The sequence below is a fragment of the Taeniopygia guttata genome, chromosome 33 (genome assembly GCF_048771995.1).
Source record: "Taeniopygia guttata chromosome 33, bTaeGut7.mat, whole genome shotgun sequence".
Lineage (NCBI taxonomy): Eukaryota > Metazoa > Chordata > Aves > Passeriformes > Estrildidae > Taeniopygia > Taeniopygia guttata.
The window spans coordinates 3,366,400-3,392,852 of record NC_133058.1 but is presented as its reverse complement, the minus strand read 5'-3'; the positions used below and the strand labels follow the sequence as shown (position 1 = coordinate 3,392,852).

Sequence of the window (26,453 nt, the reverse complement as noted above, 5' to 3'; positions counted from 1 at the left end):
AAGAGCCAGTGATATTAGACCTGGCTGAAGAACTCATCCAATCCTAGTCTTTATGGCTAAGGGACACAAGGGTGATTATTCCCCCAGTCTGGCAGGCAGATAGAGGCTTGCTTTGGCTACACTCAGGGTTGGGATACCACAGCCCTTCACCCAAGACTTTCTCCACCAAGCTGGAGAACAGGCAGTTGCTAAAAGCATGGGCTTGCCCTGGAGAGCAAGGTGAGAGTTTAGGGTGTACGGAATGGACTCCCAGCTGTGACCACAGTCAAAACAGACACTGCCAAACCCTCACTGTTTTTCTGACCTGGTGCTGCCTTGCCCTTGTCCTCAGCCTCAGCCTCAGCCCTGACCTTGGCCTTTGCCATGGTCTTGAGTTCTGCCTGCTGAGCCTTCAGCCTCTTCTGTGCTCCATAGTCCTCCAGCACCTTTGGGAGCAGCGTCCCACCCACGGCGCGTGGAGGCATTAAAAAGCTCTTTTGGTTCTCAGAGCCCAGTGCCATCCGCAGGATCTGTGTGTGTAGGGAAGAGAAACCATAGCAAGATTCCTTCTCTTGCCTTTTATCTCACATACTCAACAAACCCGATTTCTGTCTCCTCCCTTCCTCCCAACAACACAAACTATTTAATTCCTCCCACAGCATGTCGGCAGAGCTGGCCTTGCCCTGGGGATTGCCTCCATCTCCTGGCACAAGCCCGGCAATGCTGGAGTGCTGAGAAGCTTGGGCAGCACGTACATGGGGACCAGACCTGCCTTCTCACCTTCACCTCCTCAAAATCCAAGGAGTAAAACTCAATGGGGAAGCTGCATGGGTTCTTTACCACCGCGGTGGCCTCCACCCCATCGCTGTCCACCAGCACCCATCCCATATTTAGTGCTGGGGGGCTGAACTCCAGCCATGGCTCCAGACCTCGTCCTGAGAGGTGCAGCTTTAAGTGATTGCTGCTCCCACACATGTTAAGCTTCAGTTCATTCTTGTAAGACCTCTGAAAAGAGAAAAGTGGAGACAACTCATCCATTAAGTCCCGGGTGACAGGACCCCAAATACAACATCGCTTGCCCCAAGGTCAGGGTGTTATCAGTTCCTCCAAGGTGAACAGAAACCAGGTATTTACTTCTGCTAGGGACTACAGCACCTGTGTCCTGGGTCTAGTAACTGGCATGAATCTTGGTGTGCACTGAAACTGGGTATTTGGGTATCAGATGGATGTACAAAGATTGTCAGGCATTTTCATCTGGTCATGCAGGAGTGCAATGCTCATGGGAAGGGCCCTTGGGGTTACAGTGTCCAGGCACTGTCCTGGCACTGCTGCATCAGGCAAATACCAACTCCAGGAGAGGGGCAAATCAGCTCTCGCTGGCCAGAAATAAGGGTCATCTTCCCTGCTTAGTGTTTGGCTCCGGTCCAAGCCAGACACAAGATGGTTACATCTCTCCAGCAATTAAAAGATCCCTGGGAATGTTGGTGAGCACAGAAGCACTTGTGTCCATGCAGGTACACACTGCCAGTTTCCGAGACCCAGCGGCCACAGGCAAACTACTTTTGGGAATGCTCCATCCTTTAAGTTGAATCCCCAGCTGCACGGCAATGTGCAGGCAGGCCAGAGCCCCAGGGACTGCTGGCAGCACAGGTGACTGTCCTGCCGTGCCCAGGAAGGTGTCTGGTGGCTGATTTGTCTGTCAGTCCTGCAGCAGGATGAGCCCAGCCTGGCCATTCCAGGATTATCCCCTGCGAGTGTCTGTGACGCCGAGTGTCGCAGGTGCAAATACAGCCAGGCAAGGGGCAGGCTGAGGGGAGTTGGGCACATCCCCCCCATGTGCTGAGAGGCAGCCCTGGTGCTCTCTGTGCAAGCTCCCTGTGGGCATTTCAAAGCACATCTCACGGGAGGGCTCTCTGGGGTGAACTGAGCCACGCTGAGTATGTGTGGCAGCACATTTCTCCTTGTGCTGCCACAAGTATGGGCTTTGCAGAAAGCTCCCTGTGAAGGCAGAGCTCATACCACACTCTCTGCACCAGGCCCTCATTTCCAGATAGCCCTGACAGGCCTCCCGGGCTGACACCTGCCAGTCTCACCTCCTCCTTGGGTGTAAACCAGATTTGTAAGTTCTGCCACCGTTGTGGATCAAGGGTTCCTTGGGAGGGCATCACTTCAAAGGGACAGGGCTCATCCTCTGGCGCCCGCTGCTTCTGGCGTAGGGCTGGTGTCACGTATTTGTGCTGATCCTTCTGGGCACAGAAACCAACTGTGTGAGGTCTCCTTGGTCTGCGAGGACAGAGCCTCACTTCCTGAGTGCTCTGAGACACTGATGCAGTGCTAAGAGCACCCACAGCCAAACCAAGAGCGGCCCCCACAGCTAGAGCTGGAGGGAAAACCTGTAGACAGGGCAGGCAGACAGGGAACTACTGTCCTCAGAGGAGGAGGAATGGGTGAAGATGGCAGAAAAGCAAAGCATCCGCTAATGGAACAGGCTCAGGCAAACCAGCCTTGATCCAGACCCTCAGAAGCTTCCTCCAGCATGCTGTAGACCCAAATGCTCAGGCAGCCACAGGAGCAGAAAGGGCAAGAGACACAAAGAAACCCAGCCAAGAAGTTACGTGTTCAATGTTGCCTGTGCTTTACCTTCAGAACAGGCTTGATGGACCATTTGCAGGGGGCTTGGAACCGGTTGTAGAGCCGGATGGTCTCAACCTGGCACTGCCCAACAAGGATGTCAGAGAACTGCAGCGTGTTCTTGGAGAGTTCAAGTGACGGTGCCAGCACAGTGGCACAGAGGCGGATGTGAGACGTGGGGCCATTTGTCACCTGGACAAGGACAGAGAATTCAGCAGAGGGTGCAGGTGACATCTGCTGCTGTGCCCAGCCTGCTGCCTGCCCCAAGAGCTCTGGTACCTCTATGGGCAGCAGCACATCCACGTCACGCGGTGGCTGGTGGGCACTTTCAAAGTGCACTTCAAACGCCACGCTGTGGCTGGGGGGCAGGCTCTTTATCAGGCCTAGGTCCACGCTGAAACCTGGAACAGATGAACACAAAGCACCTGAGATACCCGAGGAACACGAAATGTGCCATAAGCACATTAAAGCCTTACAGGTGTTCTGGCTGAGAGGGCTGGGGAAAGCCCCACGCTGTTCTGTGACCTGGATAAAAACTTGGAGTGCACCTGAACAGCCCTCAGACACAGTGAGGCACTGTGATGGAAGTGCAGCCTTGCCTCGAGGCCTCTTTTGGAAGCCTCTTTTGATCCACCAGAGGATCCCACTGGCTGTTTCTTCAATAGAGGATAAATACAGGTGCTCTGACAGTGTGAACTCCAAACAAAGCATTTCCAATACACCGCAGACCCCACTGGTTGCCAAAACAAGCCCACAGAGTGCCCAAAGAAACTCGATGCTTGTGGGAGCCAAGGGCAGAGGATGCTGAAAGGTGACCAGGGTGATGAGCCCACCTGGCCTCTGCACTGAAGCGTTAGGGCAGTCACAGGCAGGCCAGGAGAGGTCCCTGGGCATGGATGGCCAGGAGAATTCTGCCTCTAAAGCTCCCAGCAGGGGCACTGAGAAGAAAACAGCTCAAAACCTCCCCAAGTTCAGTGGCTTAAGCTAATCTGAGACACCTCCTTCAAGGCCACAGGAAGTGTCTCCAGCACTGCTTACCTGTATCCTGCAGGGCAGACAGATCAGCCTGGAAGGACACTGGGATCTGCCCTGGGTTGGTGATCTCCAGAATGCTTCTCTTAGTGAAACCCTTAAGGACAGGGCCCATGTCCAGGATATACTCAGGCAGCTTAACTCTGCAAGGAGGATTAAGGACAGTCCTTAAACCACAGCCTGGTTGCATGTCCAAGAGGACAGCCATAAATAAAGTGGCTATTTCTTTATTCACCGCTGTAAAAACTCAGCTCAAGCCCATGAAACCCGTGGCCTGACCACCTGGCAAAGAGTTAGGGAAGTCAGGAGGAGTCCTGACAAGTCCTAGGTTGTATCGGCTACTAACAGTACCTGCAAATAAAATTATTTAAAATGGACACTGCCCACAGCTCCTCTGCCATGAAAAGCCAGTACAGGTGAGTCCACTGGTCTCAGTGGAACTGCCCAGCCTGGGGTACAGCCTGAGGCTGAAATTGTTTGGGGCCTAGAATGTGATTTGCCTGCACAGGAAATCTTCTTTGCTCTGCAACCAGACCACATGATCTGCTCTGCAGAGCATCTGCTTCCTGCATTGAAACCTCTGCAGCTTGTGCTGCATCATGATGGTCACAGGGACCCACCAAGTTTCCTAGACCAGCCCTGCCACCCCACCAGGATTCAAGCCATCTGATTTGGGGTTTTAAAGGGTTTGCTGACATGTGCGGTTCCCTTCTCCTTTTGTTTAGTGTGCTCTGTTAGCTGGATCCACGACATCAGCTGGGAGCTGTCTCTTTCAGAGCTAGTCAGCAGGGACAGAATTTATCCTGCCTGGAAGGGCTTGAAGGTCTGCACTGGGTCCCCTCAGCTCTAGGGACAGAACCCCACACCTGTGGGGAGCTGAGCAGTCCAAAGCTCAGCGTGGTGCTGGGGAAGGGAGGACACCCCACTGCTCACGTGTGGCGTGTCACAGCCACCGGGACCAGACCCCTTCTGAAGTCCAGGCTGTTCCCAGCTCTGCAGGCCCAAGGAGCTCTCAGGAGAAGGGGACATGGCTGGGTGTTCCCCATGGGGCACCTGGGGACGGGGATGGGAGTCCCTACTCACTTGACAAGACTCTGGCGTAGCTGCTTGTTAGGAAACCTGCTCTTTGGGAGATGGTATGTGAGCCTTTTCTGCTGCTCCAGAGCAGCCTTCTTTATCAGCATCCTCATCGTCTTTATCTGCAGCTGAGTGTTTGGCTGGGGAAAGGGAAAAAGTGCCTGGTTAGCAAAGCTCCTTCCCAAGGCCCAGCTTGCACCTGAGAAAGGATCCCACCCTGCTCTTGTTGGGAGGGGGTGTGGGGTCCTCCTGTCCGGCTGCTCAGTGTCTGTGACACCCCCTGCTCTCTTAGCCAGGACCTCATTTCCAGGTAAGTAACTCCAGCATCTTTGCCTACCCAGATTCTTAGCAAAGCTGCTCTGGCCAGGCAGACAGACCAGCCAGGAACCTTCCAGAGCTCCAGACACTTGCCTGCTCCCAGCCAGTACCAAGGCAGCTTGGACAAAAACTGTCGTGAAAGGGAACCAGGACCAAGCTGGTGCCTCTTGGAGATGAGCACCACCAGCACAGCCCCAGGGCACAATCAGGCAGCCGCTGTTAAGGTCTGTAACTCTGGCAGGGCTTGGGTTGGGACCAACAAACTCCCCAGCAATGACCTGCATCTCCTTCAAAGCACCATCAACTCCATCCCTGGAGCATGGCCTTCAGGACCTCTCCCTCGGGTAGCCAGGAAGTTGATGCAGCCCCAGAAGAGACCATGACCAGAGTGGGAGCCCTAGGGGCAATGCTGAGGTGACACAAGGTTGTAGGTGGGCAGGGAGGTCCCAGGTGCCATCAGGGCACTGGGGAGCTGCTGTGGGCTGCAAGGGGCTCAGGTGACACGGAGAAGGTGGCATGTGCCAAACGGGGCTGCAGCTGTTCTTACTACCATGTCAGAGCCAAGCAAACGGGGCTTCAGGTCCTGAGGCTTCGCATCCCGAGTCTCCGAGGTCTGAGTCTTTGGAGTCTGAGTTTTCAGAGTCTGAGACTTCAGGCTCTGAGTCTTCTGAACAACTTTTGATTTATTCCTCTGACTGTACTGTTGCAGGGGTTTTACAGTCTCTTTCAGTAGCTTCTCATGTTTTTCATTTTCTGAAGGAAGAAAACGTCCGCAAAGAGAAGTGTGAGCAAAGTGCCAGTCCCATTTCAGCTGGGAAGTCCCTGCCTCCCAACACTGGTTTCTTCCAGAAAGAAATCCCTCAAGCCCACTATGGGAAGTGAATGCTGCTGCTCCTCGCTGAATCCTCACGTTCTCTCCCTCCCCACCGAGGAGCATCTCATCCTCTGCAATGTCACACAAATCCAACCCTGCCAGAAGCCCTGCCAGCCTCTCCTACAGTTTTCCCAAGCCCTTCACTCTCGCCACCATCCTTCAGGACCCTGCCAGATGTGCTGGCAAGATCTGCAGGATGGCTCCTGGGACAAAGCCCACATGGCATCCTCTGCTCAAGATTCATGAAGCAACCAGGGGGGCTTGAGTTGGCCTGGGAGTGCTGCAGGCCTCCAGGCTCGGTGGGGGTTGGCATGAGCTGCCCCATGGGCTTACGGTGGGGAACAAAACCAGAGCGGCCCTTCCTGGGGGCAGACAGGCCGTGCCCACCTGTGGTGTTCCAGGGCAGGTTCACGCTGATCAAGGGACAGCACGCTTCTCCTTTCAGGAGGATATTTTTTGGGTCCAGGTCATCCACTTTAAGCTGGTAAATCCTGGTGAAAGCTCCTGGTATTCCCGGCATGTAAGAGAATTCCAGCTCTTGCTTCTTGCCAGGTGCAATGGAGCCCTGCAGGGACAGGAGAAGAGGGAGGGAATGCATCAGAGTGTTTGATGGGGGATCAGGGGACAGACAGGCTGAGGAGACAGACTCTCATCTGGAATAAACCATCGGACCACACCACCTTCGTGATAAATATATTACAGTGTTGGCTTTCACAACTGTTAAATACAATGTGGTTGATAATGTTGACTTCTGTAAAAGAAGTTTTGCTAAAGTTTAGAGTTCTTTTAATGCAAATGTTGTGTTGTGATACTAATGTTGGTGAAGAGTTGTTGTAATATTAACATTTAACATTTATATAATGTTAAATTATAACATAAATATAATATTACACTTATAATATATATTAATTTATAATATATAAAAAGTATATAACGTACACATATAAATATATTAATTTATAACATATATATAATATTAAATTTAACATTTAATAGTGAAGCAATGGAAACCTGTTGAATATGTTGAAAAGTAACAAATGACCACCACTAGGACAACTGCACATGCTCCAAAAAGGTGGTACGGAGGAGGAACTATGTTAAAATGTTTGAATATATCTAACCATTTGTAAATATGTATTAGGCTGATGCAATACCCAGGGGACATAAGGGGTGTTGCTGGGTTGACTGGTGTGCCTGTGGCTGCAGCTAAGCACCCAGCACTGTTACTTCTGCTTTATTGACTTTGTCCCCGATTGTCTCTTAATAACTTTTTTTTTAATTTTAACTGAGGAGTGGCCTTTGTTTCTCACACCTTCTACCTTCCCTGCACCCAAAAGGGCACCGTGTGTCCTCCCTGGGGCTCACAAGGCTGCAGCCCCAGCACAGCCTGATGCGAGCACAGCCCTGATGCTAACAGGCTTTGCCCTCTGCCAGCAAGAGCCTGCCTCAACAAAAACAACTTCTTCTGCTGCCGCTGGGGAAGGGAAGCCCCTGCTCTCAGCAGGGCCAGCAGCTCCTCTCGTCCCTTGGAGGATTCAGGCATGCAGAAATGGGAAAGCAAATTGCTTCCCACGGCAAGGAGGGACAAAGGCAGGAGCGCTGCTTCGGCTCAAAGACATCCAGGCAGGACTGAGAGGCTTGGGCAGTGGTGGGATGCTGCTAATCTTTCTCCCTGCTCTTCCAGCCCCGCTCCCTGGCCCCCTCACTGCCCCACAAAGCTGATGCACAGCAGCAGGGCTGGAGAAGGCAGGGAGCAGCAAGCCTAGTAAGGGACATGGAAGTGGTGCTTAGCTGGCAGTGGGGAGGCAGGGCCAAGGACAATGTCCTGTGTGATCACGCCCTGGGTAAGGTGACCCTCAGAAACGCTCCAGTGCCAGCACAGCCTGAGATCTCAGCTGTCAGGGTCCCCAGAGTGACTGTGAGGAACCAATTAGATTTTTAGTCATGCCTCAGCATAGGCTATAAATCCATTTTCTGACATGGGGTGAAAAACTACAATATGGGCTGTCCACGTGCTGGGAGCCCTAACTCATCCCACGCGCAAAGGAGGTTGGTGGCAGACAATGCAGGCAGGCTCCGTGTCTGGGGGCTGCCAGCGACCTCCCCCTCGGAGGAGGGCAGACCCCGAAGCCCAAGAAAACTTTGCCCGCCTGACCAAGTCTTCCTGAAAGGGCTGAGTTATGGGAGTGTGAAAAACATGTTCACTCTCCTGTGAAAATGTAAAAAGTTTAATAAAGGGCAATAGGAGACAAAGACCACAGCAAAGGTTGTTAGGGCCGGGTGCATCTTGGCACTGAGCCAGGAGCACGCTGTTACCTTCGGGACACCCCTTAAATACCTTTTCCATTACACCAGGCTGTTGCATATTCATAGTCCTTATGTATTTCCAGAAACTAGTTTACACATTCCAGGAACCATTCTACATGGCCCCTCCTTGGTTCTGCCTTTTTAGGGCGTGTGTGTTTCTTAGCTGGGTTTTGGCTCCTTCTCTTTATCGCTTCCAGTTTGGGCCTTGGTCCTCACTGCCTGCAGACAGTGAGTGCTGATGGTTGGCAGATCTGTACAGGTGTCCTCATCCTGTGTTCACTGGGTATTATCCCATCCAAGCAGGCATTTTAACACAGCATGGCTATTTCACTGCCATGTCTAAGCTTAACCAGCAGCAGAAATACAAACTGTATCTTTATAACAAAGTTATTTTAACACCACACATATAAAATCCACATTTTATATGTGGATTCACATTCTCTGAACAGAGAGAGGCATGATTCTCTCTCCCAGGATTTTTCCTGGGAAGTTGTGAGATGCAGTGAGAAAGCTCAAAGAAAACAATTCTTCTCTCTGTTCGCTGCTCCTGTTGTTTGCACATGTGGAATGTGTTATGGAGATTGTTTACTGAGGAGGGATTTGTTAATTAGACACCGGTGATGGCTGTTTGGATTGATTGGCCAATTGGGTCAAAGCTGGACTATCTGCAGACAGTCACAGGTTTTTCTTCAGTATTTTTTAGTATGATATAGTTCTAGTACAATAGATTATAAGATGATAAAATAAAGCAATTATTCAGCCTTCTACAACATAGACTCAGAGCATTTCCTGCACAGGGGAGTCACATTGCTTTGATATTAATATTTGCGAAAAGCCAATGTTATAATATGTATCTATGACAGGAGGAATCTTAGCATATGAAAGCACTGCCAGTTTTTCCCTGTCATTTTTGGGGTTTTTGTTGGGCTGGGAGCACCTGGAGGGCCTGGCTCCCTACAGAGCCATTTCTTCCCTGTCTGTCTACCCTGCTGTCGCCACTTCCCCTCTCGCCAGGGCAAGCTGGTGCTCTCCTGTCTCCATGAAAAACATGAACATTGATCTCATATGTGTCGTGTTAAAGTAACTTAGTTATAAAGATATCGTTTTTATTTCTGTTGTTAATTAAGCTTAGTGAAATAGCTGATATAATGTGCTTGGGTTAAAGTGCCTGCTGGCATGGGATGGCATCCAGTGAACATATGAAGAAGACACTGTATAGCTCTGCCAACCATCAGCACTCACCGTCTGAAGGCAGCCTGGGCTGGGGCCAAAACTGAAGATGATGACAAAAAAGGACTAAAACCGCAGCCAAGGAATAGGCACGCTCCAAAAAGGGCAGATCCAAGGAGGAGCCATGCTAAGCAATTCTTAGAACATGTAAACTAGTTTAGGGAAAAAGTTTACTATGCATAAGAGTCTATGAATATGCAACAGGCTGATGTAATGGAAAAGGCACTTAAGGGGTATCCCCGAAGGTGACAGTGTGCTCCTGGCTGAGTGCCAAGATGCACCCGGCTGTTATAACCTTTGCTCTGTGGTCTTTGTCTCCTATTGTCCTTTATTAAACTTTTCACAAGTTCACAGGAGAGGGAACGTGTTTTTCACCGTGCAGCTGGCAGCACACTTGCTCCACCTGCCCAGCAGGATGCCAATGGAGCATCCCAGGGTTCCAGCAGTAATGCTCTGTCCCTGTCCTCTGTTACTGTCTCCGTTTCTCATTTTCTCTCTCTGCTCTCTTTTCCATCCCCTTCTGGTCGGGACCATACCCTCTGTTTATCAACAAACAGTTTTCAGATACAGTACTTCCTGCATTTGTGCCTTATTTTCATCCGAGAAATCTACCAAAAAGAATTCTCCTCTACTCCCCTGACAGCAGGACAGGACAGTGACCAACACATTCATGCCTCCTGCTGGTTTCTGCCTCTGACAGCAGAGCCACCCACCAGCCAAGGCCGTGGGGACTCTATCAGGAGCGCCCTTGTTTGACCTTCTCTACCCCTATCAGAAATTGCTTACAGCTCTCTCTCTCTCTCTCATGGCCGGGTTTGGGTTTTCCTCTCTGACTTTTTTCGCGCTTTCTCCCCCTCCTTTTTCCCTTCACCGCTCTCCTGGGCCACCTGGCACAGGGCTGGGGTCCGTCACTTGTGCTACTTACAGTGGTGGGATTGACCAGGAACACACCAGGCAGACGCTGGTCACAAGTGTTAGGCTTCAGCACCCAGGTGAACTCAGTGCTGCCAGTGTTCTCCAGGGTGACCGTGCTGTGACCAATTTCATTAAATATCTGGAGAGAAGGCACAGGAGCGGGAAGTTACAGACCCAGGCCTGCTGCTGGGAATCTCCTTCCTCTCTCCTGGGCTTGGAAGCAGACACATCGTGGGAGCAGGGACCAGGGAGGAGATAAGGGCACTTGGGAACCTGGGGAACCCCCAGGCACAGGGCACCTGCGCAGGACCAGGGAGCTCTGGCAGCACACAGAGGTGTGGTAACAACCCTGTGAGGGCCAGCAATAAATGAACAGGGGGACAGAGGCCCTCTGCACTCTGAGGGGTCACCAACAGCCAGGAGAAACAGAGACAGCACTGAGGCATTGCAGGAGAAAAGGCATGCAACTATTGTCAAGCAACACACGTGCAACAAGGGAGTCACACAGGGCAACACAGACAGGGCCAGCAGCTGGAAATATCCGTGGGCTTTCAGCTGGAAAGTGGGGATTATTCTAGGACAGTCTCTCCAACTCTAGCGACTGGAAGCGCAACTTCTTCCCTTGATTATTTGTGGATTAAGCAGGAGCTTTAGACGAGCATCTCCTTGGAGGTCAGGCTTTAGGCGTGGATCAGCAGAGGGATGCCTCAGGGACATGACCCCCAGGGCATCCCCACTGGGACCCTGCCTGCCCCAGGAGGCAGTCTTAGGTACCCAGAAAAAGAGGCACTCCCTACATTTTTGGAGATGGCTATTTTAAACCAGGTTGGATGCCAGATGTGTCCCTCAAAGGTTGTACTTCCAAGCCCCAGAGCCAACAAAGGGGCTGGGGAGGGGAGGGAGCCCTGGGCCGAGGTGGGCAGGAACCCGCTGGCCGTGGTTCCAGGGCAAGGAGCCGTGCCAGGGGCTGTGTGTGGTACCTGAGGGCCACAGTTGATCTCCCAGCAGCTCAGGGAGTAGCTGAGGCGTGAGCTGATCAGCTCCACCTCGTAGGTGGGGCCTCCCTCCACACAGCACAGCGCCTTCACGCTGCCGAGGATGTCACGGCGGCCAGAGAAGGTGAAGGAGACCTGCTGGCTCTCTCCTGGCTGCAGCACACCTGACAGCGGCAGGATACTGAAAGCCTGGATGGAGGACAGGAGAGATTGAGGTGTTGAGCATGGAAATGGGTGCAGAAGAGCATCTTGGAGCAAAGTGCAGCTGGACCTGGAGGGGCCTATTTCCCAAACACAGCCAAAATCACCCTAACCTCATTCTGCATCCATGACACTGACCAGTGGAGGGACCATGGGGAAAATCTTCTCCCATACTCACGGATCAATGCGCTAATTAATACACTACATTAAAGTGAACTGGGATGTCTTCTGGCAGTAGAAATTCTCTCTGATGCACAACATGCCTTTAAAAAGCATTTCTTACTGCTTTTAGAAAAGGAGGAGACTCAGAGTGAGAGCTCTTGGAGCTCAGGGAGCTCAGGGAAGGATTCTAGCCCCGCTCATCTGACTCCTGAGGCTTTCCCCCCCTCTCTCTGATTTGTAGCCTGCTTTCTCCAGGTGCTACAGCAAAAGCTCCTGCAAAAATTTCCTATGGACCAGCTGACGAGGTCCAGGGGGAGCAATGCCCTCCATAGGTGCTGCACAGCGTCCTTGGGCAGCCCTACAGCATGTCCTGCACGGCCCCGCCAACACCCAGTTGGTTCAGCAGCACTTTGTATGGGCCTGGAGGGACGTGAGGCCCCTCTGTGGGCAGTGCTGGGGGCCACCAGTGGGACTGGGAGCTACAGCCCTGCTTGCCACGCTGGCAATGGGCAAGTGAGACAGATTCCCTCTTACCTCCTCCGCTTCGAGGGGAGTGTGAGGTGCATCCACGGAGGACGTGATTCCTGCCAGCTCCAGTGGCAGGTGAGGGGGTCCAGGAGTTTGTGGTGGCACCTGAAAAACAAGCCATTTTCTATGCCAGGAGGAAGAGACAGCCACTTTGCAAAATCTCAGTTTGTAAGATAACTTCAGGGCCACCAGTGCAATACCAGCTCTCGGGTGAGAGCAGACACCTGGAAACAGGTAGTCTGGCTGGGCTGGGAAAAGGGTACATGGAGATCAGGACTCATCACAGCTTGCTCTGGGAAGGAAGCTGGAGGTCTTACCATGATGATGCAGATAAAAGTCCCATCTTACATTGTGAAGAAAACCAGGCACAAAAATCCCACACTCAGCACAGGTCTGTAGGATCTGAGTGAGCTTCTCCAAGGAAAACTCTCCTGTTTCTCCCTCCCACGCACCCCATACCCAGCCACGGGCCCAGCTGCCCAACCCACAGGGGCACAGGACAGCAGGGCAGCAAAAAGGGAGGTCAGCACGAGCGTGACTTGTCAGTGGCAAGCTGGGGAGACAACACAAGCAGTGTGTGTACAAAAACAATCTACCTCTGTTCCTAAAGATTGGGCAAAATCCCGTGCTTCTTTCAGGGCACTGTCTACCTCCTCCTTTCTAATCCTGAATCTCCTTCTGTATGCTGAGCAATCCAAACGGGAGGTTCTCTGCTCCTTTGGTGGTGTGGGTTTGAATTTAGGTGGGTTAAGCTTATACCTGGAAAACAACAGAAATGTGAACAGGGACCTGCAGTGGGAGGGAGGAGGGAGGGACACCTGCACGAGCAGCTCCTGCTCAGGATGCAGCCCCTGGGTGGGTGCTGGAGTGCTGAACTGAGAAATGGTCTGATCCAGCCCTTCCCAATCCAGGCTGGAGCAGGTCTGTTCTAAAGGCAGCCCAGGGATGACGCCCAGGCAGCAGCAGTACAGCAGCTGCAACTGCTTGCATTGAGCACCTACAGAGGACAGGGATTAACAGCTTGTGGGGATGCAAGAAGTGGGAGAGGGAAAGACACAGAAGGAAAGCAGAAAGGTGGGGTTTGAGGCACCGAGGGGCAGACCCGGCCAGTGAGGAGCCAGCCCAGCAAACCCCAGTGCCCAGTGCCAGAACCTCTGCAGCTCCACCAGGTATTTATCAGGAATGATTCCCTGACAGTGTTGGGGGGGGGGGTTGGTTGATATTTTCCAACACTCCCAGGTGACTCAGGTCACATTCCCCATTTTAAATTGAAGCAGGTGCTAGGGTAACTCTGCTTGTGTTTCTAATGCCACGCGAGGGACACAGTCGAGCCGTGCCTGCCTGTCACCCTGCTGAGCTGCAAGTGCTCCCACACAGTCAAACACGACCTGGATGCTCCATCCCCAGACAGGCATTCAGGGCCTGTAATGACCTGCTCCCCAAAGAATCACTGCCTTTAGCTTTGTAGCTTGCTACCTAAGGCTGGGTTTAATTTCTGGGTGAGGGGCAGTCTCGTCATAACCCCCAAAAGATCCCTAATCATCTATTCCACTGTCTTTAGTTTTCATGAATGGTTTGAAGCAACTTCCCAGTTGCCCAGACAACGACATTTTTCACTCTAAAGCAGAAACTCTGAGGGAGGCAGGGATATGAGATGATGTGATGAGCAAGTCCTGCTGTCAAACAGGACAAAACCCACCAGGGACATGTTGCAGGGGAAAAGTCAAAACGAGTAACGGGTCACAAAAAAAGGGAGTGAAGATCCAAGGTGTCTGCTGAAAGCTGACCCCTGGGAGGGAAATCATCCTGGCACTAAAGGAGTTGTCTCAGCAAAGAAGGAAAGGGAAGCTAACAGACATTCAGCATCAGCCCAGGCACCAGGTAGCTTTTCTCTGGTGTTGGGACTTTCTGGGCATCCTGCAGCACAGTACAAGGGAGGAAGGCAAGGAGCAGAGAGCAGCTCCTGCAGAGAGGACCCATCCCAAAGCAGAGGGGCCAGAAGGGGCTCCAGCAGCACTGTGCAGCTGGCACTAGGAGCCCTTCATCAAGGTGACATTGCCTCAGGCCACAGAGGTCTGAGAAAGCAGCTTTTACCCCAGCTTTCCTTCCCAGGGGAAACCCCTATGGGGGCTAGGCAGCACCAAATTGGTGGAAAACCTTTTCTCGGAGCATCCAGGCTGACCACAGCTGGTCAGTGTTATTTGAACAAGGAAAGCCAGAAGCAGTCTGTCAGATCCTAGGCCAACAGCTTTGTTCTCTGCCAAGTACAAACAGGGCACCAGGAAGAAGAGCTCCAAGGAGAGGGCAAAGGTGCACATACCCCAGCTTGTCCGCCTGGCTGTCCGAACAGAGTGACCAGTGGTACTTGGCGAGAAGAGGGCTGCAGTTGGTCATCTCCAGAGAGCGCACTTCTTCAGTGCCACCCACGAACTCCAGCGTGCTGGGCTGGATTTGCAGGTTTGGGAAGCAGTTTTTTCTCCAAAGGCCGTCATGGAACACCGGGGAGGTGTCAGTGAGGCAACAGGTCTTGGTGTTGGGAGAGCCTAGGAAAAGGACACAAATGTCCATTTAGGCACCAATCATGGCATGACTCCTGGTGTGAATATCCTGGTAGGATGAAAGTGTGATTGGAGTTTAGTTCTTTATTATTTGAACTACAGCTCACTGAGAAGCTGCACGAGGAATTAATTGTCACTTAGTTCCCTTTGACACTGATTCCAGACTGCAGCCTTGAAAATGCCCACTCCTAGCCCTGCTGAACACTGCAAGCTTCTCTCTCTCTGATGGGGAGGAGCTCCCTCGCCCGCCTCAAACCAGCACCAGTTATCTCTCAGGGACGAGTGTGCACCCAGACCGAGCATTTACTCTGAAAATTCAAGCTGCAAAAGTCCCTGTTAAGTCTGCCAACACTCCCATTGTATTCAAAATACATAAACAGTGAGTGACATGAGTTCACACCCATTCTGGTCACTGTGATTACTGTTGCCTTTCTTGTTTCATTTATTCAAAAGGCAACTTAACAAGTGCCTCAGCAGTGATAAGGGTGGGGAAGAAGCAGCTCAAGAAAGCTTCCTTCCTTCCTTCCTTCCTTCCTTCCTTCCTTCCTTCCTTCCTTCCTTCCTTCCTTCCTTCCTTCCTTCCTTCCTTCCTTCCTTCCTTCCTTCCTTCCTTCCTTCCTTCCTTCCTTCCTTCCTTCCTTCCTTCCTTCCTTCCTTCCTTCCTTCCTTCCTTCCTTCCTTCCTTCCTTCCTTCCTTCCTTCCTTCCTTCCTTCCTTCCTTCCTTCCTTCCTTCCTTCCTTCCTTCCTTCCTTCCTTCCTTCCTTCCTTCCTTCCTTCCTTCCTTCCTTCCTTCCTTCCTCCCTCCCTCCCTCCCTCCCTCCCTCCCTCCCTCCCTCCCTTCCTCCCTCCCTCCCTCCCGTGGAAACTTCTGTTACTGTGTTGTTGTTTGTGCTGATATATTCCAGTAAAGAATTGTTATTCCCTTTTCCCATATTTTTGCCTGAAAGCCCCGTAATTTCAAAGGTATAATAATTTGGAGGGAAGGGGTCATCTTTCCATTCCAGGAAGATTCCCGCCTCCCTTGGCAGACATCTGCCTTTTAAACCAGGACAGGGACACCAGAAAATACTGACTTTTTTTTCCTTGGTTCTATTTGATCTCACAGTGGCAAAAATACTGTCTTTCTATTCTATTGGTTCTATTCAATCTCACACCCGGCAGCCCTGGAGTTCACACCCTGAAGAGGCTGCTGTGGCAGACCATGACTGAGGGATGCTTTTATGTTCCAGTGCTCTGTTTTGGAAGGCACAGATCCCCCACGCTGTGTCCCAGCCCAGGGAACACTCACCAGAGGAGATGTCCTCCAAGTTGAGCTTAATGGTGTCCGAGAGTGAAGTCGGTCCGGTGACACTGCCCCTGCCGTGGCAGGACAGAGGAGGAGATGGCTTGGTTAAAGGGAATTAAAGCAGAGGTCTGGCTGCCGTGGCTCGGGGGTGTAAAACCTGGTGTCAGGGCAGGTTTGAAATCAACACCCGCCACGTGCTCAGCACAGTGCCCCTGCGGACAGGAGGCAGCTAAAGCCAAGTGGCCAGCGGCCAACAGCCACTGATGGGGCTTTGGGCACAGGGCAGGCAGGAAAAGCCCCCTGGTTGTTGGTGGTCCCATGAAGGACCCTGAACACACACCCAGACATGGCTCTGTGCCTCAGTTTCCCCATCTGTAACGTGATGGACATAAAGGTGTCCCCACAAACTTCTGTAACCTTTCCTGCTTTGCTACTCCCTAGCTGCAACTGCTGCTCCCATGGAGGAGCTTTCTCAGGAGATTTTGACCCACACAATCATTACAGAGTTTTGAGACATGAAGCCAAGGGAGCCCCAAACACCCTCTGAAAAGAGCAGCAACAGTTCTACACAGTGGACAGATGAATCCTGGAGGAAAGGACCAGCTTGTCACCAGTGCACCAGCTGGCACAGCCAACAGCAATAGCTTAAACAACCAAACAGGGGTGTCCTGAATCTAGCACACCACCTCACCAGTCCTTAAACTCAGCAGACAGGCTCAAAAAGCCACAACATCAACTGAAATCAGCACTTGAAGCTGCACAACATCATGAGTTTATTTCATGGCTGATGCCAATCGATGCCCACTCTGCCCTTTGGTTAAAAATCAAGGACCAGCTGTGCCTTCTGTTGTATTCCCAGGACTGCCACTGGCTCTGCTCTACACCTCCCAACAAGAGACACCTGCCCTTGCTCAAGGACAAAGCTGTTTATGCAATAACATCCCATGAGCAGTTCGGGGGAGGGACAGAGCAGAAACAATTATTTGATGGTGAAATGTTCCCTCTTGATTTCCAAAGTAAAAAAACAGCACTTTTCCTCTAAAAACAAAGCCAGCATACTTGTTTCTCTACTATGGGCAGACCTACTCACAACTTTTCTCTTGCTAAGTAGTAACTTTCTTGTTCTTTTTAACCCATCTCCCTTATCTCATTGGTATAATCGACTGCAGTTTGCTTTCATTCCTTCACTGCCTTGACCCAGTGCCTCCCAACAGCAGCTCCCAGCTCCACAGCTCCAGAGCAGCCAGATCAGCTCTCCTGCTGACCCTACACGATCCTAGCAGCCCATGGCTCAGGCTAGCAGGGACAAGCCCTCATGCTGCTGCGGTGCTGAGGAATGAGCTCTGCCTCCCCTGCTATCAGCCCTTCTCCCTTCTGCTGGGCCAGGATTCTCTCTTGCCATGGCACCAGCCCACGGGATGACACCCCTGTCCTTGGGACAGTTCCTGCTGCACACTTCCCTGTGTCCCACATCAGCCCTCTCCTGGCTGTGGAAAGGAGCTCCCAGGGCACTCTCTGCACAGGAGCTGAGAGCACGGCTCGTGCCCCACAGCGTGGCTGTGAGAGGTGAGGTGAGGCTGCTGCTGCCCAGCTGGGATGGATTATTAATGGGAATTTTTACAAACACTGCTGCTGGTGCAGAATCACCCAGGCTGGCCCACCTCCAAAGCCCTGGGGGCCTTGCTGGCTGTTCAGGGGGACATCCCAGAGCAGCTACTGCCCAAAGCTGATCCATCCCACTGCCTGCCATGGCCCAAGGCAGAGGGAGATCCCTACAGGGAGGATAGTGCCAGCTCCCAGGTACCCACACAGGCCAGGAGGCATCCTCACACTAAGGCAATTCCAGGATCAAAGCAGAGATCAAAACCTCAGGAAAAACCTTTTTTCTCTGCTCAGCCCCAAAATGAGGGAGATGTCCCAGAGACAGCCACAGATGTGCCCACCAAGCTCCCACAGTCCTTACTTGATAGTCAGGATTGCAGGCCTAGGAGATCCAGCCACACTGAACTGGAATTCTTCCTCAAATGTCCCCAGCACGGTGGCACCGAAGGAGACCTGGATCGTCTGGGTCCCGCCTGGTGCAATGATGCCTTCCTTGGGTGCAAACTTGAAGCAGAAGCCCACGTTTGCATTTGAGGAGATATAGGTGAAGGGAGCATCAATAGCTCCTAGGTTAACCAGCTGCACCTGCAGCAGCAAGAAAGCAAAATGCAAATACATGTGGAATCTTCCCTTCTCATGAGTTATTGTCTAATGATGCAATAAACATGCACTTTCTAACTTTACACTGTTGGAGAATTTTTGTCCATCTCAGTTGGATATGGATATTAGATCGATATTCATATTTTAGTAAGTCACCACCAGGCTTGCTGCTGCCTCAGGAGCCATCAGGATCCATCCCAAGTCCTGCTGCTCACCTCACGAACGTGGGGGGTGTTGACAGAAACGTTCCCAAGGTTCAGTGTGCGACAGTTCAGTTCAACCAGGGGTCCTCTGCCGTGCCCTCTGAGGCGCAGGGGCAGCCTGCTCTCACAGCCTGGGGAGAGATGTCCATTTCAGTACAATAATTCCCTCTGTTACACTGCAGTTTCCAGGCTGCCTCAGTGAGAGTCCCTGACTCTGAGCTGGATGCCACCAGCTCCTGATGCTGCAGGAGAAGATATGGACCCTTCTGTTCCCTCAGGAGATATCCCTTGGGGCTGACTTGCAATTTCTAACCCATTCCTTGGGCTGGTTTCCAATCTTAGCCACCAGTCTGCTGAGTTTCAAACACCTCTGATGTCCTGTAGTGGCAGGCCAAGCAGTAACGGGTATAAATTGAAAGAAAGGAAATTTAGGTTCCATATTAGGAAGGAATTTTTTACTGTGAGGGTGGTGAGACACTGGAGCAGGTTCCCCAGGGGCGTTGTGGAGGTTCCAGCCCTGAAAGTGTTCAAAGCCAGGCTGGATGGGCTTGGAGCTCCCTGATCTAGTGGGAGGTGTCCCTGCCCAGAGGCCTTTAAGGTCCATTCCATCCTGACCTTCCTATAATTCTGTGGTGTCCTTCCCATGCACTTAGAGGAGCTCTGAAATCCATTCAGTGCAGGCACAAAGCTCATACAGAGTTTGGCAATTGCCAAACTACCTGGCCCAGTAGCACACGGCTTTGTTGCCAAAATCCTCAACTTCTGGCACTCAGCATTGTGTTCTCCTTCCACAGACTGAGCTGCAAGGTGACAATTCCCACACAGGGACAGAGGCAGGTGCTGGCCAAGGGTGCTCCTTCTACAAACACCCTGGGCTCAGCGGGGCTCAGCCACTCTGGTCTGGTGGTGTCGGTGCAGTGGGAGTGATCCAGGGTCACGGAGCCCATTTCTAACTCAGCTCCTACCCCCTGATGATGGATCTGTGTCAAATGGACCCATCCTGGAGGTCAGTGGCCTAGAGGGTTCAGTGCTTGTTCACTAAAGCTGTTGTGCTCTGCAGCTCTTTGGCCTTTGAGGAAATGCTGGCAAAGCCATGGCAGGAAAACCTCTCCCTGCACTGCCTGGATTGTTCTGGGTTCAGGAGCCCAGACACAGGATTCTGAGCCCTGGCCTTGCACAGGAGACTCCCTGGAAGCTGCAGGGCCAGTGGGGATGTGCCAGCACTGCCCTGCTGGCCAGGGACTCTTCCCAGCAGTTACAGGGGAGCCCAGTGGGCTCAGGCTTGCACCATGGCTGCACTGAGGCTGAGAGAAGCAGGGGAAAGGAGCTGGACCTGAGATGTTGCAGTAAGCCACACTTCGGTACTCCAGTGCCTCTGTGGGTTTGAAGGTCACCTTGATTTCAGCCGAACTATTCGGCCCAATTTCTCCCTCCTAAAACAGAAAGAGACAGCAAAACATTTATCTTCAAACTTCACATTTCTTGCTTTCAGCCACAGTCCTGCAAGCCTTAGTTTAGAGCATAGTGATGAGTGAACAACACAAGGAGCCCAAGGAAACACTCCAAACCCAGCTCAGCACACTGCTGGAAGCTCTCAGTGCTCAGCTGATCAGCTCCCACTCTCCACAATGTTCCTACTGCTCTGACACAAGCCCTTGGTCACATCATGCTGCTGTCAGCTACAGCGGGATGCAACTGCCACTGTGCACTCATGGCTCTTCACAAGAAGAGAACATGATCCCCTTCCTTGGAAATAAAAATATTAATTTAACCTGTGTTGAAAGAAAGCAGCAGTGGGGATTATTCTGGGGTTTACTCCAAGATGAGAAGGGATTTTGCACTGTGCAGACACCAGGCACTCATCATCTCTCACATCTTCAGTACTCAGAACCAGGGCTCTGGCTGATGGGAGGATGTGGGGGTTTGCTTGCACAAACAGAAAAGGAAAAGGGTTTCTGTCCCTGTGTGCAGGAGAACTCAAAAGGCCCATTTAAACCTTCCACCCTTGTGTCCAAGATCTCAGAGGACACTGGAAGGGACACTCAGAAATAGTGCAAGGCGTGGTTACAGGTGGGGATGGGCATTTCTATGATTAACCATGGCAAGCTTGAGGTCACTATGTGAACTGGCAGAGCTCCAACACCCTCTGCTGAGCCCCTGCCTACAAGAACTGCTCCCTGTGGACACTGCAGGACAGCACAGAGCGCCCTTGAGCTCGAGCCCTGGCAGCAGAGCTCGGCTTTGTCAGGCTCCCAGCCCTGCCCTGAGCCTGCAGGGCAGAAATGCTTCCAGCAGGGAGCTCTGCAGCTGCACCAAAACTCCATGTCCTCCCTCCCAGCACATCGGGCCAGCTGAGGATCTGCCAGTGACCGCATCCCGGTGGGAGGAGGGAGAGGGGGAGGAGGAGGAAGAGGAAGAGGGGAAGGAGGAAAATGAGGTTCTCAGCTATCACTTACCACTGGCTCAATGAAAAAAATGTCATCGGAGAACAGCATGGGGTCCTGTTGCACCTTTGCTATCTCCGCCAGGACCTTGTTGCTCAGGCGGGCAGTGTGATCTTCACAAGAGCCCATCTCTGACTCTGATGTTTCCTCCTCCGTTAAGTTTTCCTGCGACTTCTCTGACCACGGCCGCAGAAAACGACACTGCCTGCAGCCACAGGAGAGACAAGGCCAGCAGATCGTTTAATAAGCCACATATTTGCAGAGGGAAGTGTGAGTGCAGGAGGGCAAAGCACCTGGGGAGGAGCAGCAGCAGCTCCCCAGCAAGGGCTGACCCCAGGCCATGGGGTCCCACATGGATCAGAGGATAACTTGCTGTTCACTGGCACAGCAGGTCGTTTTACTCCACACCTGCAAGCTCAGGAGATGTTTCCAAAGCCAGAGAGAACTTCCTGGCTCTAAGCCTCTGCCAAAACTGAGGGAGAACCGACCAGGCACTTCAAGTGGATTTTCCTACCACTGAGCTGCTCAGGGGAGGCAGATAAAGATCATGGAGCAGGACTTCCCTGGGAAGGGGAGACGAAGCTGGGCTGCAGCTACGTGTTACCAGCATCACTCTTTGTTTCTGCCATTTTGGACCTGCCCTGATCCCTACTCTGCCTTTCACAAGAGCATCCCACAGCACTTCCAAAGGAAATTGATAAATTCAGGCACCACACCCCTTCAGTGACATTCAAGGTTTTATGCATGAAAACAGAAGCTCTGAGAGGTGAGGGGACTTTGTTATGCAGGAGGGAGACAGCAAACTCCTGGAGAGGCCTTTTCATGACCCAGAGCTTTTTGGGTCCCATCCCAGTGCATGGTAGTAGAATGTCCTGAGAGGGAAAGGATCCTGCACTGTGTCCTCTCATTAAAAAGTCCTCTCAGCTCTGAGATCTCAAAAGCTGCTCTGACAGCAGGACAGTGGCCTTGGAGCTACAACCATGCCTAAGACTGGAAGTAAGGAAGAACAAAATGTCCTGGTGGCAGTCTAGGACACAAACTGGCATGAAAACAAATGTAATTGGAAAAAACCCACAAAACCGCAACCAGGTTGAAGTTTACTTTGGGGAAACCTAGTTGCTTCTGAGGGCAAAGCAGATCACCTGGGGTCCAGGCTGAGGCAGGGAAGTGGGGAAGAAATGGAAATAAAGAGCCCAGGGAAGTAGCCAGAGAAGGTCATGGGGTTTTTGTTAACACACAGTGCTTGTATGGAAGTTAGATGCTGAGTAAGGAGATGGAGAACAGTGGAAAACCAAGAAGCCCAGAAGCCATTCAGGTGGGCAAGGGTCAATCTCCTGGTCCTTTGCAGGCAATTTAAAATTACTCTGGGGACTGCAAGCGACCTGGCCCTCAGCAACCAGGGGCTTGCCACGGCAGTTTTGGCCCAGCAGTTTTGGCTCAGCAGTTTTGGCCCGGCAGTTTTGGCTCAGCAGTTTTGGCCCAGCAGTTTTGGCTCAGCAGTTTTGGCCCAGCAGTTTTGGCTCAGCAGTTTTGGTTCAGCAGTATTGGCTCAGCAGTTTTGGCTCAGCAGTTTTGGCCCGGCAGTTTTGGCTGAGCAGTTTTGGCTCAGCAGTTTTAACCCAGCAGTTTTGGCTGAGCAGTTTTGGCTCAGCAGTTTTAACCCAGCAGTTTTGGCTCAGCAGTTTTGGCTCAGCAGTTTTGGCTCAGCAGTTTTAACCCAGCAGTTTTGGCCCGGCAGTTTTGGCTCAGCAATTTTGGCCCAGCAGTTTTGGCTCAGCAGTTTTGGCCCGGCAGTTTTGGCTGAGCAGTTTTGGCTCAGCAGTTTTAACCCAGCAGTTTTGGCCCGGCAGTTTTGGCTCAGCAATTTTGGCTCAGCAGTTTTAACCCAGCAGTTTTGGCTCGGCAGTTTTGGCCCAGCAGTTTTGGCTCGGCAGTTTTGGCTGAGCAGTTTTGGCCTGGCAGTTTCGGCTCAGCAGTTTTGGCCCAGCAGTTTTGGCCCAGCAGTTTTGGCTCAGCAATTTTGGCTCAGCAGTTTTGGTTCAGCAGTTTTGGCCCGGCAGTTTTGGCTCGGCAGTTTTGGCCCAGCAGTTTTGGCTCGGCAGTTTTGGCCCGGCAGTTTTGGCCCGGCAGTTTTGGCCCGGCAGTTTTGGCTCGGCAGTTTTGGCCCGGCAGTTTTGGCCCGGCAGTTTTGGCCCAGCAGTTTTGGCTCAGCAGTTTTGGCTCAGCAGTTTTGGCCCGGCAGTTTTGGCCCGGCAGTTTTGGCCTGGTGTTTTTTCAGTTTTTGCGTGGCAGCTCGCACAAGCAGCCTGAGCACAAAAGGTGCAGCCACCCACCTTCCTTGTGCAGAGGGTTGTGTCTTTTTGCTGGTTGTGAGGTGCTTGCCTTTTTTTTTTTCTTTCTTCTTTATGTTTTTGGGTTTTTCCCCAGCGATGGTTTAGAAATGCTGAAAAGCCATTGCTGCTGCTGCTAGCAGGAGTGCACTAACTCAAAGAGACCCCCTCAGGAAGGGCACAGCTGCCCAGGCCCCTGGCTGCAGGGAGGGTCTGAGCCTGGTGTCAATGGCAGAGGAAGTGCAGAAGACACCTGCGTGTGGTGTGAGCAGCTGAAGGATCTGCTCTGCCCAGTGGCAGAGCTTAAGGAAGAAGTGGAAAGGCTGAGGAGCATTAGGGAGAGTGACACAGAAATAAACTGGTGGAGTTATACCCCTCCAACCCTGAGAGAAGCTGAGCAGGAGTCAGAGGAGCTCTGCCCTTCTTGGGATCAGGCAGAAGGAGGAGACCTAGGACATGGTGGGGAATGGAAATGGGTCTCTCCTGGGGAGGCAATAAAATTCCATCCTGACTCCCATCACCTTCCCAGGTGTCCTGACAGAACAGGTATGAGGCCTGACTCCAGAGTGTCAGGCAGATGACACGAAAGAAAAAATTCTGCCTGGAGAGTCTCCCAGCTGCACTTGGTCTGTCAGACAGATCACAGCCTCAAGAATTAAGAAAAGAAGGGTAGTGGGTAGTGGTAGTAGGTGACTCCCTTCTAAGGGGAGCTGAGGGCCCTGTAGATTGACTGGATCCATTCCACAGGGAAGTCTGTGCCTCGCTGGGGCCCAGGTACAGGATATCACCAGGAAATTCCCTAATAACTAAATGAACTTCATCTCTTCACCACTGTCTGGGGTACAGTGACTGTGAAATAAGAAGAGTTCTCAATATTCAGTGAAACAAGGAGGGGCATGGACAAAACTTTCACTCTGGACTTCTGGAGGGCAGATTTGGCCTGTTCAAGAGGCTGATTTGGCAAGAACCCTGGGAAACAGCCCTTAAAAACAAAGGGGTCCAGGAAGGATGGACACACTTCTAGAAAGAAGTCTTGAAGGCACAGGAGCAGACTGTCCTTGTGTGCTGAAAGACAAGCTGGCAGGGAAGACAACCAGCCTGGATGGGCAGGGACCTTCTGAAGGAACTAAGGGAAAAAAAGAGGGTGTAGCACCTTTGGAAAGAGGGTGAGCTGTTTAAGGATGTTGCCAGGTCATGTAAGAAGAAGATTAGAGAGGCAAAAGCCCAAGGAGAACTTGAGGAAATCCAGTCATTGCAACCAACCTTTCCTTCCCAAAATGCCACCCTTGGTTGGAGTTTAAGTGGAACTGGAATGCTCAGTGCTGAGCTCCTGAAGCCAGCAGGGACACACACCCTAGTGCCAGGCATGGTTTACTTGGCCCAAACCATTCAAAAGCACCAACACCCCCTGAGGCCACACGTCAGTTTTAGTCTTGGGCCATGTATCTCACTGAAATGAGATATGAAATGTCAGACCAACCTCCTCTTCTCTCGATTCTCTCCTTCCTTGGTAGGAAAAGCCTTCCACTGGAAGTGGGCCGTGACGTTACTCCTGTTCTCAATGAACATGGTTTTGTGGTTTGACATGGAGATGAACGTTGTCTCAACCGCCACGAAATTTGTGCTCAACCCAATGTTGAGCTCTACAGCTTCTGCGTGGAGCTCTGTGAGGCTACTTTCTTCACCTGGAACAAAGCAAGGGGGAGTCTTTGCTCAGCTCACTGGCTGATGGAAGCAGGAGGAACAGCTGGCTGATGGAAGCAAACCACAGGTCACAGAAGAAAGTGTCACAGTTTTCAGCTGAGTCAGCAGCTCCATGGATCAGTCCATTTATCACATCCTGACAGCTCTGTGTGTACAGCATGAGGATGTCCTGGGCACCTCCTTAAACACCTTATTTCTGAGAGTGTTTGTGCAGATTTGGCCCCAGGGTGACAGTATGTGCAGTGAGATTTGTCAGATGTGCTCTGGTGACCCACTCAGATCCCCGGGATTTCTGCATCAATGTCCTTCAGGTGACACTGAGGAGCCCTGTTCAGTCCTGGCTTGCCCAGGCTCTCCCTGGGCATCCCACGGGACTCCTGTCTCTCCTGATCCCTTGGATCCCTTGTTGCTGACAAACAAATTTGCCTGGGGGCATGTGGGCAGCAAAAGGAGGCCCAGAGGAACAAGTGAAGTGACAGCCCACAGCACGAGGGGACACAGGTGAGGAAACACAACCAGCCTGGCTCTGCAATATGACAAACCACTACAAAATGAACACCGTGAAAATCATCATCATCTCCCTGCCCAAACCCACAGCCGCATCAGTCTTGAAATATTTTATATTATTCTGATCTCAAAAACCAAGCTGGAGCATTTCAGATTAAATAAAAAAGGGACAAAGGGAAGATTAATAAGTACAGAGCAGCTTCTAGATGAAGACTGACTGGGATTCCTCAGTCTAGAGATCACATGGGAGATAGATGTGAGAGGTTTGCAACAGCATGAATGGCCTGGGAAATGGGGACGAGGAAAAATTTGTCTTGATTTGTCACCAAACAGGAACTCGAGGGCCTGGAAATGTTATCAGACAGAAACTAATATATGTGTAAGGGCAGTATAGAAAAAGGGTCTATGACAAGCCAGTGGAGAAGCAGCATACGGGACAGAGGTGTGCAAGAAACACATTGCATTGGAGAGAGTCTGATGGAAACCTCACACCTCACATACAGCACTGCCCAGCAATAAAACAAAACTTCACCCAGGCATAGCCACATGGTAGTGGAGAATCAGGGATCCTCCTTCCTCCACTCAGCAACTCCCAGGAAAACGGGAGTCCAAAAATCTTAGTCCCGTTAGAGGGGATCCAGTTTCTCAACCCCCTAAACACCAAGGAGTTCTCTGTTTTCTTTGGGGTAAAGCTGAACAGGGGAGGGACCTCTAGAGGGAATGGAGGGGGATGGGACAACAGGGAGCCATGGTGCAGAACTGTCCTGTGCCCGTGCAGGGCCCAGCACTCACCTGTGTTGCAGCACAGAGACCCCGAATAGTCACCGGTCATCAGCGCGTGGAATCCCACTGTCACCTGCACGGTGTCACCAGCGCCCACAGTTCCCGTGGCTGGAACCACGGAGAAAGGACTGCAACACAAAGAGAGGGCAGCAGCTGCAATGCTCTGGCTCCTTCTGTTGTTCATTCC

The 26,453-nt window shown here is 51.9% G+C and overlaps 1 protein-coding gene across 1 annotated transcript in view; it reads right to left on the bottom strand.

Annotated features, from left to right (window-relative positions):
- LOC115490885 (hydrocephalus-inducing protein homolog) overlaps window positions 1-16,441 on the bottom strand; it is a 35,074-nt gene extending 18,633 nt beyond the window's left edge. The window contains exons 1-16 of the mRNA XM_072920725.1: window positions 16,434-16,441; window positions 16,097-16,164; window positions 14,570-14,792; window positions 12,846-13,008; window positions 12,256-12,354; window positions 11,344-11,547; window positions 10,374-10,502; window positions 6,299-6,476; window positions 5,588-5,790; window positions 4,726-4,859; window positions 3,649-3,785; window positions 2,890-3,011; window positions 2,620-2,802; window positions 2,073-2,225; window positions 760-984; window positions 305-509 (exon numbers count right to left, since the gene is read on the bottom strand). Coding sequence (XP_072776826.1) covers window positions 305-509; window positions 760-984; window positions 2,073-2,225; window positions 2,620-2,802; window positions 2,890-3,011; window positions 3,649-3,785; window positions 4,726-4,859; window positions 5,588-5,790; window positions 6,299-6,476; window positions 10,374-10,502; window positions 11,344-11,547; window positions 12,256-12,354; window positions 12,846-13,008; window positions 14,570-14,792; window positions 16,097-16,164; window positions 16,434-16,441 — 2,434 coding nt within the window. The remainder of the gene's footprint in view (window positions 1-304; window positions 510-759; window positions 985-2,072; window positions 2,226-2,619; window positions 2,803-2,889; window positions 3,012-3,648; window positions 3,786-4,725; window positions 4,860-5,587; window positions 5,791-6,298; window positions 6,477-10,373; window positions 10,503-11,343; window positions 11,548-12,255; window positions 12,355-12,845; window positions 13,009-14,569; window positions 14,793-16,096; window positions 16,165-16,433) is intronic.
- Between the last annotated feature and the right edge of the window lie 10,012 nt (window positions 16,442-26,453).